Genomic DNA, 13,024 nt, shown 5'->3' with positions numbered 1-13,024 from the left:
GACCTCTCCACCGCCTTTGACTTGGTTGACTATAAAATCTTATGCAATCACCTGTCATCGGCAGCACATTTCTCCCACTCTGCGGTCACATGGATCCAATCCTTCCTCGCTAACAGGACCATGCGTGTCTTCTCACCGCTAGGAGCGGCCGACCCGATTCCCATTACCTGTGGTGTCCCACAAGGTTCTTGCGTTTCGCCTACTTTGTATAACATATTTACAAAGCCTCTATTCGACAAGCTGGACCATCTGGGTGTCACCTACACCAACTATGCAGATGACACCCAGATACTCCTAACACTATCCGGTAACTACAATTCGGACGTCAGCCGGATCAACAAAGTCTTCTCCATCATTCAGGCATGGATGGCCACACATGGCCTCTGCCTGAATGATGAGACTGAACTGCTCCTTGTCGGATCCCCTAATACCATCCTGAAGCTTAGCCCCGACTACACCAGCTTCACTATTGATGGAAACACTATTCCTATCGCGAAAAGTGTAAAAACCTTTGGCTTCTATCTAGATACCAACACCAACCTTTCCAAACAAATCAACATGACCGCCTCAGCCACTGCTTACACAGGTAAGCTGATCAGAGCCTGTAGACCTCTGCTGTCCACTAACCGTTCTCACATTAGCTAGAGCACTCATACAGTCTAAACTTGACTACTGCAATGGCTTATATGCAGACGCAAACAAATCTGTAATCAACAAATTGCAGGTTCTCCAAAACAACGCACTCCGAGCTGCTCTTAATATTCCTAGGAGAGAACATATCGCCGCCACTAGAAAACATGTAAATAGCTCTCCATCCAACAAAAGATCGATTTTTAAAAACGATATGCCTCACTTACAAAGCCCTAAATCACCTTGCCCCGCCTTATCTAACCAATAAATTCACCCTAAAACCTGCTACCAGAATCACCAGATCCACCAACACACTATGCTGTTGCCTAAATATACCCTAAAAAGAGCAGGCGGAACCAGTTTCCCGGTTCCAGCCGCCCGACTCTGGAATACACTTCCACTGAACATCAAATCCATCCCCACCTTTCTACCTTTCAGAACTCAGGTCATCTCCTGGTTACTAAACAAAGACTAACACCATGTTAGGTCCTCTGGGACACATCACACACATACCAGCACTCACACACCACCATACTGTATCTTTGATACAAGCCCCTACAGCTCCTGCATCCTGATGTACCTACTTATATGGCTAACGACATATCTTACTGTCTACTTGCTATTTGCATTAACTGTATTCTTGTAAATTGTATAAATGATGTACTAATATCAAATGTATTCCCCTATGCCTGTAACCATATTCTTGAGCGCCCATTTACCCCTGGGTCTGGAGCGCTATACAAATAAAATAAACAAACAAACCCAGACCACCTACACCAAAAGTCTCAAATGGTAGACTGCCATAGATTGGCTTTTTCGTAATTGGGATTCATCTGGTGCACACCTGCCATCTAGGGAATAGCTGCAGACACTGCAATTGGTGCATACAAACATTTTATTAAAAAGGGTCACTCGGCTACATGGTCGAGTGCCATGAAAATGGTATTCAATCCACTTTTTAAAAGAAAATGTACTAGACTACACTAGTAATCGAGTAGATTTTGCAAGACATGCCAGAGTACGAAAAAGTTACTGGTTTCTCACAGGGAGTCCCTCCCTTCCAAATCAGGAAGGCATGGAACAAAATCCACAAGAGTTGGATACTGGAGCCCAGGCTGATCAGCAGACTGTCCGTAGGAGACCGAATCACCAGAATTAACACCCACTTCTCATCTGGACCAGCGACCACAGGAAATGCCTAAAGAGAAGCGGGAGTATTCCCATATTGGCTGAGAGAAATGAAACCTGCCAAGGAAGAGAACCCATATAAGACTAATCATCCCAGCGGATCAGATGTGATATGCAGCCATCCTTTAAACATTTCAGGTTCTTGTAGGAAGATTCATATTTATGGACACAGAGTATTGCACCAATAACTAGGAAGAGAGTGTGAACCTGAACGAAGCTCTGGGTGAGAATGTGCACCACAAAGGTTACTCGGTGACCAGAGAGTTAGTTGCCCAGCCCAGCATCAAAGCATGGGGAACAAATGAGCTGCTCACAGGAGTCCTGCTTCGGTGGCAGACACATGGATATGGCCAAGTGAACTGGAGCTCGGATTTCCTAACAACAAATGGCCAGTGTCTCCTTACCCTACCCCCATTTTACTACAATGAAAAATAATAGCCACAGCGTATTCAAACTTAAGAAACTTGAACACCATTGCACTGTGGGTCTGGTGTGGCGATGGCTTGGTCCCTCAGAGATGCTGGGGATGGGAGAGCTCTGATTGTACAGAGGGTTGATTTTCGAGCCTAGTAAAAAGATGGCGTCTGGCCTAATACAAAATGGTGTCTCATTTCTGGGACACAAGCTATGTTATTGGTGTAATAGTTTGTTGTGTATGTACCGTGGGAGTGGATGTCTTTCCGCCCTTGGCTTATATATGGTTTATTTACTTCGGCTGCAGCGAGAGGGGGGTGGGATAGGATGATCTCCTTCCCAACAAAAGTTTAATTTTCTCTTTTGTTCTGTGCTCAGGCCTTGTGGGAGATGGAAACAGCTCGTCTTATTGCCCAGTTTGAGAAGACGATGAAAGATCAAAGTGTGGAGAATGAGGACTTGTTTTTTGTGGAGGAAGATGGGGAAACCAAGCTGCCAGAGTTTGTGGGCCCAGATTTTGAGAACAATCTACGGGTTCCTCTCTTGGAAATTCTTAAATATCCGTATTTGCTGCTCGATGAACGAATCAGTGAGTATCTCCTCATCTCTCTTGAAAAAAAAAACCTACACTTACTATATTTTGATTTGTTTTTCCAACAGCAACATTGAACGCAGATGTGCCTTTAACGTTGTTTAAATTGCTACTGTGGGCGTTTCAGTAGACTCATATTTCCGAAAATCTCAAGAACAGTAGAGCTCCAAAGGTCCCTAATGGGGAAGACATTTGATAAAGGCGTGAAAATGAGCCATTCAGATTAGATCTTGGCCACTTACGCATGGCTTATAATGTGCAGAACATTACAAATTCAAAATATTTTGCATGCTAAATTGTGATTTAGGTGGGCTCCTGCTATTCTTCCAATTTCAGAATTTTTGAGTTTTGTCAAATTGCGAAATGAAAAAAAATATTATTGAATGATTAATTGATTTAAGAAGAAACATTGACTTTTTGTTTTTAAGACATACAATCTGTTTTGTTCCTCCTGTTATGCATTTCTGGCATTTAGTACATTGTGACGCCATATAGGGCTTTATTAGAAATATTGCGGTGTAAATCCATGCAAAAGGCTGTTTATTGTTCAAAAACATTAGCCATGAAATCACCCTAAATTATGAAAGGTGTCGTGTTTGAAATACACCACAAAGTGTAAAAAAAAAACACCGAATAAAATGCCAGCTCATCAGGCTTCCGTTTCCAGTAAGCAGGAGGTGATTAGGGCCAGCGATCCTTCAGGATTTTCGTCCACTATACAAAAGTCTCGATTCAATCAGTCATAGATGGGCAAGACATTTCATTCAAGATTATAAAATGAAAATGTACTGTTACATGATGAGCAAACGGAAGAAGCCTCTTACGTCAATGAACTGCCTTACAGCAAGCGGTACACCTGTGTTTTGGAAGCATTAAAGAGCATGCTGGAAGAGGCACAAGAACTGTTTTTATAGCAAGTTGTTACGCAAACTTGTGCTACAAAAGTAAGTTCACGTACAAAATACAAGTGCCTTTTAAAACCTTGTAAAATCTTTTAAATTCGAAGGTAGTCCTATTCCATTTTCTTACCTACCTGCAATGTAGCAAAACAGTACTAACATGGTCTTCTCTCTATGGGTCATTATTGAAATTGGTCTCTTTTGATCCAACCTCACGTTGTACTTTTAGAAATGTTATCTAGATGGATCTTAATTACCCTGGCCCACTCTTATTCCTATGTGTTGTCAATTACTGCTCACTTATTTACGATTGATATTCAAAAATGCAAGCGTGCGAAAGCAGTGCTGCTTTGGCTTTCCGCTGCTTCCTTTCTCCTTCAGGCATTCTCTTCGTTGATAACGTTGCCCATAAGAAGTATTAACATTTCTGCTTAAGTAATTGGCCTACGCTCAATGGATGCAGAGTTGATTCTCCTGACCCTTCTTCACAGCTACACTCCCAAGGTGATTTCCGTATTCCAGTGTGGCTCTCGGGTCTTTCAGGCAGGTTGTACTCACCTGAACAATGCTCGACTTCCAGTCATCAACATGTTCTCATTAAGCAGTTGCTGCAGAGTGAAAAGGGTGTGTTCTAAAATGGCTTCCCATAGATTACCAGAGAGTGCCTCGTGGAGCTCATTTTGGGTGTTTTAACATGTAGGATGTTGCTACTCTCCAAGGTGCCATTGATGATGATTGCTTTGAGGTTTTCAAAACAAAACCAATGCATGGTGATACTTATTGCAATTTCTTTACATATGAACATAAATGGCAGTTGCGGGCTTAAGTTATCTGCATAATGCCTTTTTCCTCAAGCACTAAATGTCCTTTCCCACCTGACCAGCATTCAGTGAGTTTGTACATACATTCACCTTTAGGAGAGCGAGAATGGCATTTGATGCAATGACCAGTGCAACGCAGGTAAGTAGTTTAGATGCATAAAGCGACGCTGAACTCTTAGAATCAACACAAAACAGCGTCCCCACTTCATATAAAGTACAACCCTAAGAGGGTTTGGGGCCTTGTGGCCAAAATTCACTGGTTCCAACACGTATACTTCAGGTTGCTTTATGGAGAGATTTGCAGTAACTGTCATTATGATTCATAAAGAGTTTCAATGTAAGATACAAGTTAAAGTAAAGTTCAGGTAAGTACTCGATTCAACCCAACCCATTAGGATAGGCCAAGCGACGGATCCGTAAACCAGGTTCCACCACCAAAGGTCCGGTTAGTGTGCAATAGAGCCTATATGCCCATGTTAACCCTATGGAGGACCGGGTTTGGGGGGAGGGAGGATAGAAATAGTATACTATATTACTGCTTGACTCAATTCTTTCAGAGACCACTGCAGGGGTTCCAGAATCCGTTAGGAACACTATCTTCTGCACTTGATCCAGTTGAGGGAGGACCAGGGGTCGTGGGTGTAGAGGTCACTTTCGGCATCAGGATTTAGTTTGTTGGTTGTAGTGCACAGAAATCTGTTCCAGACTGCTTCCAATAGAAGACCCAAATGATGAAAGATGAAGACTTCTGCGGAGCAGACAACCATAGGACACCTCACGGGATGGGAGTGTTGCAATGGGAGTCGCCACTGGCAATCTTACAGCAGGGAACACAAGAGCAGGCCCAGAACAGCTTCCCTTGGTGTGAGACAGTGGAAAAAGCTGCTTGTTGCACAAGATGAAAATCTGAAGTTCCAAGGCTCTGCTCGGAACGACTACTGCTGCAGCAATGATGCCCAGCATAGAGCTGGTAAGTCCACTGGTTGGCCCAGGGACACTTCTGAAGGCTCTGCAGGCACGGATCCTCGAGCAGGCATTGAGACTGATTGTTTCCACCAGTACAGGGGTCGAAGCACCAATGAAGGCCTTCTTGAGATCAGGACAGAGGAGCATGGCTTCACTGAGACAACACTGGAGTGGATGCTGGTCAGCAGCAGGCATTGTCGGTGACCTACTCTTCATAGAAATCTTGGTCCAGTGATGCTCTGCTGAACAGTCTCAGGAGAAGTCTTTATTCAAGATTCAGCTGGGAGCAAGCCCACCAATAGTAAGGCTTTGCATCATTCAAACGCCCAGTGGCTATCCAATCATGGATAGGCACTGGTCAGCACATCTGCCCAGCAACAACTTTCTGGCACCAGAGATGTGGATTGAGCGGAGTCAGTCCCAGCCCTCTTCTCTGGCGCGCAGTCAAAGCCCCTTAGCCAGCGAGAGCCACAGGAAAGGGATTTCCATAGAAGGCATTTCCTGACCGAGCAGGCAGGAAGATTGCCAAAGAACAATAGGTCCAAAGAATAAGCGAAAAACCTCGCTAGCCACCTTTTTAGTAGCAGTTTGCGGTAAATGCAAAAGTGCACAAGTAAAAAAAAAAAAAACGGTACAAATATCACAGCTACCACCAACTTTTCTTAGGCACATTGTATTGGAAACCAAAAATCCATTATATAAAAAGATAAAAGGATGCAAAGTATCCGAACTGCACTTCACTGTGTAATTGTAGCAATGCAAGAATTCAGCGCGTCTCTCAGTACTGACAGTTTTTGGGTCTCAGTACAGTCAGTCAAAAGGACTAGTCAGTTTATCCATAAGAATGAGCAAACGGACAAGGGAAATACAGCAGAAGTTTTACCTCCAAAAAGCCTGGACCGCGTTCAAAACAAGCAAAAAGAGTGTATCATAGAAATCAGTGGAGGGAAAGTTGCAAAAAAACTCTTTCCTAACCGAGCGGTCTTCCAGAATTCCATCTGTCCTGCTGGAATCTTGGACATTAGCCTACACATATTTTTCTTTAGTTGCTCTCTTGTTTTTACTCCCACCAAGTCTTTCCATTGGGAAATTTGCCTTAGATGGCCATGGTCACCTGAGGCTGAGAGGCAGTCTGAGTTCCCACTACAGAGATACTGCTAAAGCAATTCCCTTCACTAACCATTGGGTGGAACTGTGGCCTAGTGTCTTCTGATCCCTTCCCATAGGAGATAAACACATTGTTCACTCAGTGGGCATTGATTGCAGGTATTCTTTTATATGAGCCAGTATTGATTGTAGGTCCATTATGTTTGAAAACTCATACATGCCATATGTGAGGGTTCTGAAATGTGAGGTGGACACAAAGTTGAAATATTCTCACTGTCGGACCTTTTTATTAAACAGAAATGTGGTGGATAAACTCCTCTGAGTCTATCGTAAAGAAGTCTAATCTCACCCTCACACTAGAAACAAAGGAGTGCAAGGAAATGTCTCTGACTTAGGTTTAGTAAAAGGTGTTTATAACCACAATATAAAGATTAAATCTAACAAAGTGTTTTCCAAGGAGAAACCTTTGAATACAGAGGGTGGTTCCATTCCCCTGGATATTTACGTAGGATGGCAAGTGTCTATTCCGATCAACAATTTCTTGGTTCTTTATACTAGATTCAGGAAGCTCTTGTTCAAACAATACATTCCCTGACATCTAAGGGTGTACCGAATAGTAGATTTAAGTATTCGGCTGGAGACGAATAGGTGCATTTTTAATAGTTATGTCGACAAGAAAAACACTTTGTAAATAAAAAACACACTTTAAAATATGTATATCCATTCTTTATATCATTTCTTTTCTGCTTTGTCTACATAAGATGTTTGTATGAACCCTGAAAGGCATACATGATCAGGAAATAAACTGTAACAGCACAGTTTGTATTTTTGTGCATTAATAGGTTGTTCGGCAGGGCCAAAGTAACTGTCTAGCTGAAAAGTATAGTATACTTGTATGCAATCACTGCGAGGGGAGACTGGGATGTGTGTACTTGTACTTTCAAATTTTCCTTTTGGGTCTGTCCATCTTTAGCCTTCTGGCTACAGCAAGGCACAAACACAAAAGGAGTCATCACAACTCCAACATTTACATATTAGAACAGGCCCTGCTAATAACAAAGAAACAACTGAAAACGTAATTCTCTAGTCTTTCCAAATCAATCCAAGCACCAAGTAGAAGGTGAAGACCACTTAGTGAAAAGCTGCATGTTTGTCCCTTTTGTTCTGCAGGTGGGCCCTGAAGGAGACGTTATGGGTGGGTGCTGCGGGTGGTGGATAGAGGAGGGAGACAGCACTGCTTTTAGTGCTGTGAATTACAGTTCCCACAGGTGTCCCGGGAGAGGTTGCTAAAAGATGGCTGTCACAATGCCTGCATTTCTTTTTAAATGCGTTTCAGCTCCCTGCTGGCTGGCTGTCGGCAATTAACCCTTAGTTGTATTTCCCACAAGCCGTGATACATCTTCAGTTTGGTGTTTCACCCAGGGCACAATATTGTCTAGGAACTGCTCTATATACTGTATTATGCCTTGGTATGTGATCTCCAATTTACAGCACACCCACATGCAAATGCCTTCGGGGCAACCTGATGGCGGGCGGGGGGTTCTCTGCATCCCGCTGTAGGGAATGCTGCCCCGACTGCCCAAGACTCCTGGCTTTAAACTCTGTGGCTGTCCCTCCCTGTCCTCTGGCAACTTTCTCTGGACCGCTGTCCTACCCAACCATGCCTTGACAGGCAGCTGTGCGGAGCCCAGCCCCGCCTCGCCACTCTGAAATAAATCTACCTGCAGCCACCGCAAGAGCTGCCCAGGGAGTGGGCGCACTGCTGGCGAGCTCATGGGCCGGATGCAGGGGTTTGCGTAAGTGCAGCTTTCTATGCCGCATGCCTGCCTGCCTTTATTATCCACGCATTCAGATTTTTGAAAGGAGGGCATCTTTCATTTTTTGTGCCGTGATCCTGCTTCTGGAGGTCTGCCGGGGTCCCAAGCCGACTGCCTTTCAAGGTCAGCAGCCAGGATAAATCGCTGGCGCAATGACCCCATGAAATGCTGCATTGTTCCGGGGGCTACTTGACATGCACATAATGCTTGATTTGTGGCAAAACATTGATCTCGGGGCCACTTTCAAACAGAATGCCCACTGTGCCTGCAGGTTGGAGTGCTGGCATATAGTATACATGGCATCATGTATTGCAAGAAATACAAAAAACTGTAATTCAACTGTTATTGCTTTAATAGATGTGTGCATTCCAGCAGCAGAATGATTCATTGAAATGACTAATTACCTAAGCTGTGGTGTACACACGCAGGGTGGTACTTAATGTATGCACCTGGCATCATCATCCGTGCACATGCTTTGAGGGCTTACACACGTCTACCATACAGGACAGGTTGCATGGGCAGCACCTGGTCCTATTTCCAGTGCCACTCCAGTGTGGCAATGCTTTATGTTCAGACACTGGGTGCAGGTTAGGTGTGTAACTTTGAGTAACGATTCAAGTAAGTATTCGGCCAAAACCGAATAGCTGGTTTTCAGCTGGAATTTGGGCGAGAAACTTACTCGAAGCCCAAGTTTGGTACGCCCCTACTGACATCCAACACTTTGTTTTCTTTTGTACTGGATTCACAAAGTTACTAGATTCGCAAACGTTCTTATTCATATATTTTCCACAATAAGCTTTCTTTAACTTCTCTTGTACTTGAGCAGATTAGCTGATGTACTCCTTTACCAGGAATCTTCTTGTGAACTCTTCGGATCTCCTGGTATACTCCCCTGCCAAGCATCTTATCACAGTGTCAACAATCTTTCAAGAACTCCAAGTATCTGCTGTATCTACCTACCAGGACTTCTTCCATGTGCTTCTTAATTTCCCTGGTATACTTCCCTGCCAGGTATTTTATAACTTGGTTAAACCTTCCTTTACAATCTTGGGTGGAACTGGTATACTCCCCTGCTAGGAATCCTTGTATGGGTACTTCACATCCAATGGTATTCTTTCCTGCCAGGTAGCTTTCCTGAAATGTCCACTGCCTGGTGTATTCCTTTTACCTGGACTACTTATTGGTTTCACTGTCCTTTTCACTATGCCACAGTCGTATCAACTTTGCTGTGCTTCAATATGTTTACAGAGGGTAACGCTTGCTCCAGCTTTCCCTCACATTGACTTTTCATGCATAGATATTCGTTCAAGTTTTGCTGCTGCAGTGTATTTTGTCGGTATTCAAATATTCTTCCAATTTGGGCATTGCTTTAACATTGTGCAATGTCTGTATTCAAACGATCTTGGCTTTTGTGCCTTACCTTGTCTGCCTTCAAATGACTCGTATATATTTTCTGCATTCACCCACTGATGCGGTTTTCAGAGTGCACCGGGTCCCCAGCAACTTTAGGTGGACTCACTGGGTGGTCTTTGCACCTCCGATATGGTTTGCGTCTTGGTGGGGATGATTCCTTAATCTGTTCTCCAGCTTTGCTTGTGCGAACGTCCCTCTAGCTGTCCACATGGCTCTGTGGTTGCAGGTCGGCTTGCCTCTTCGGTCTAGGTACGGAATTCCTGTATCCTCGTGCGGTCCGTCACCTGGGAGCTTCTGCTTTGCTCCCACTGCTTTTGGGCCCTTCCGTGCTTGTCAGCGCTGTCTCTCCCCCAACACCGGCAGCCTTCTCGGAACTTCGCATCGATGAGCCTCAAGCTGAGACCGGACGTCCTCTCCTGCACTCTCTCCTCCTACAGTGCAGCTTCTGATTTTGGTCCCACACACTTTAGGGTTTGGAGAACTACTAGTCTGCTTATTCTTTAAGCTCTTGTTGAACTGCATCTGCTGCTCCCTCCTCTTCTTCGTGTCACTACCGGAGCTTTATGGGATCTGAAGGTCCATATGTTGGATTTCTGAAATTATGTTCCAAAGTTTTAGACCATGGAACCACAGGAACAGGAGATGTTGTGTATGTTCGAGGTATAAATGGAATTTTGTCTAGAGTGACATAAAGGAAGAGGTTTCTAGCTTTTACAAGAGTGGGGAATTTGTGGTAAGACAACAAGCCATCAAGAACTTGGCTATTATAAGGTCGTCTTCAGGAGGAAGGGGAGAATACCGCATCTTGTCTGATGGAGTCACCACCACCTTCCGACAGCGGTCTCCTCCCATGTGGTCCTCGCTCATATATCCACCCCCAGGGTCAGAATCCGATAGCGACTGCCGTCCCCTGGCCACGTGGGAGGAGGGCACTGCCGGGGGTATCAGTGCTGACTCCATTGGATTAATCACATATATCGGCCCTTGGATTGGCGGGTAGGATCATCTGGTTTTTGATGTTGCAAGTGTTCACTTTTCAGCTTCTTTTTTTCAGGTGAATTGTGCGTAGAGGCCCTGTGCAAGATGGAGAGAGCCAGTTATTCCTTCCCGGTCTTTGACAAGCACCCAGGCATCTACCTGCTCCTGGTGCATCCTAATGAGATGGTGAGTATGTCCTGTGCTATGATGTGAACTGGTACCTGGAGGACACCTCTCTTTAGAGGGAAAAGGCACATTATCTGTTTTCCTCTGTATCCATAAGTTTTGGGTATTCCATGCATGTATTCTCCGGCAGCATGCTATTTTGCAGCCATTGAAGTGTTCACTTGATGAACTGCATTGTGTGAAATGGTGATTCCAGATGAGTTGTGACTACATGAACCCTAGGTCTGTGATTTCGAGAGTATTCCTGCAGTGCTGAAAAGGTGAAACCTGTGTAGGGAGGCAGAAGCGTACGGGATGGTGAAGAAGGCCTGGGTGTCTCACTTGTATTCAAAAGAAAACTATGCAGGAATAAAACCAACCACTGAAAGGTTGAAGTCACAAAGTTTAATGTTTTTAGCATCTTTTTTCACACAGGATCTTATTTGCGAGGCAAGAAAGAGGGCAAATGGACTACTAAACTAAACTAGTTGCCAGATTTTGTTTAGTCGTGTTCATGCCTATCCTCTACCATTACTGTGCATTAACTCAATGTGCCAAGGCTTCCTCTTGAAGTCTGTCTGTTTCCTCAGTCAGTTAGGGGTACCTTCTGAAAATACATTTCAGTCATTCTTTTTGGGACGTCCGCTCCTGCTTCCTTGCTGTCACTGTAAATATTTGGTCATTAGAAGATTATGCTCCCAATATGCTCCTCTTTTAGTGTTTATTTTTTCATCCACGAGAATGGTTGTCTGCTCTGTTCAAATGTGCATTGGTCCTGTCGATTCCTACCATGGGTTCTTAAGAAGGGGGGGGGGCACACTGCAAATGGTTTTCTTCTGTATTTATGTTTCTTTTGGTTAGACTATTTTCATGCTGCCTTTTTTCAGTCTGCAGCGAGTATTGAGTCACATGTTCACTAGGATTGTTCAGATCTCAGTGATAACAGTAAGGAGAAGGAGTTCCAGTTTTTGGAGGCTATGACTGGGAAGCTGGACCCCCTGATCTTTCACCTGAAACGAGGGATGGTGAGTTGTTGAGAGTAAGAGGCGCCGGTGGGTCTTGAAGATTGAGCTTTGGAGAACATTTGCAAGAGATATTTCGGAGCCATGCTGGAGAGGCATTTATACATGATAACTAATGTTTTAAAGATGATGCGCTCATGGATCGGTTACAAGTGTGCCCTTTTTCTTGCCACTGAAATGTTCAGGCTTCCGATGTTGAGAGTAGCCACCTGGGGCATTGTTTTGAATGATTTGGAGTTTATTAATGTTGCACGAAGAGGTACCTGCAACTAGGGCGTTGCAATAATCCAATCTAGAACCAGTAAGAGCTCTGCCAATGGTGATGCAACAATCAGCTTTTAGGAATTGTCTGCATGCATTGATTGGTTTGGAAGTATGAGCTGAGGGAGAGGCAATCACATTAACCTGCCTGGATAGTCAGGGTGGAGTCAAGCAATACACCCAAAGGTTTACCTTGCTTGACACCTGGATGGTGTTGCCCTCTATGTTGAAAGATTTTTAGGATTGGTCCAGCTTGCTAAGTGAGATATGGGAACCAACCAGGATAATCTGTCTTGTCTTTAAGGCAGAGGAGGTGGGACACGCCGTTCATGCCTGGATGGTGTGGTAGACTGTAAGCTGTTGGCTTCAGTATCTTAGTTTCCAGTGAGGGGGAGCAGAATCTACATGTCATCAGCACAGTTAGTGTAAGATATTCCTTTGTCATCTAGCAGGTCAAAAAGGGGTTTTGTGAAGCTGTCATAGAGGATTGGGTTAACACATGACCCTTGCGGGACGCAGCAAGTGACGGGCTGGAGGGGCTGCATCGATCGCTCAAAACGCTTTCATGGACTTCTCTGATAAGGATGCGATCCAGGTATTAGCGTCCAGTGAGAAGTGTGCAGCTGATGCAAGGTGACGACCTAAGATTTGGTGGTTCACAAGGTCAAAAGCTACCGACGGGTCTAGCAGAAGAAGCAGGACTGAGTTGCCGGCATCTTTGATCTTGTCCAGTTGGTGCTTTAGATCCAAC

The 13,024-nt window shown here is 44.4% G+C and overlaps 1 protein-coding gene across 1 annotated transcript in view; it reads left to right on the top strand.

The window, feature by feature from the left end:
• Positions 1–13,024, top strand: part of SETX (senataxin) — a 1,477,926-nt gene that overhangs the window by 346,877 nt on the left and 1,118,025 nt on the right. The window contains exons 3-4 of the mRNA XM_069609306.1: positions 2,611–2,821; positions 10,902–11,011. Of these exons, the coding sequence (XP_069465407.1) occupies positions 2,611–2,821; positions 10,902–11,011 (321 nt within the window). The remainder of the gene's footprint in view (positions 1–2,610; positions 2,822–10,901; positions 11,012–13,024) is intronic.

The sequence above is a fragment of the Ambystoma mexicanum genome, chromosome 8, assembly GCF_040938575.1.
Source record: "Ambystoma mexicanum isolate Mex_15411 chromosome 8, UKY_AmexF1_1, whole genome shotgun sequence".
Lineage (NCBI taxonomy): Eukaryota > Metazoa > Chordata > Amphibia > Caudata > Ambystomatidae > Ambystoma > Ambystoma mexicanum.
Note: the sequence above shows the minus strand (reverse complement) of the source record. Positions and strands in the feature narration are given on the sequence as shown.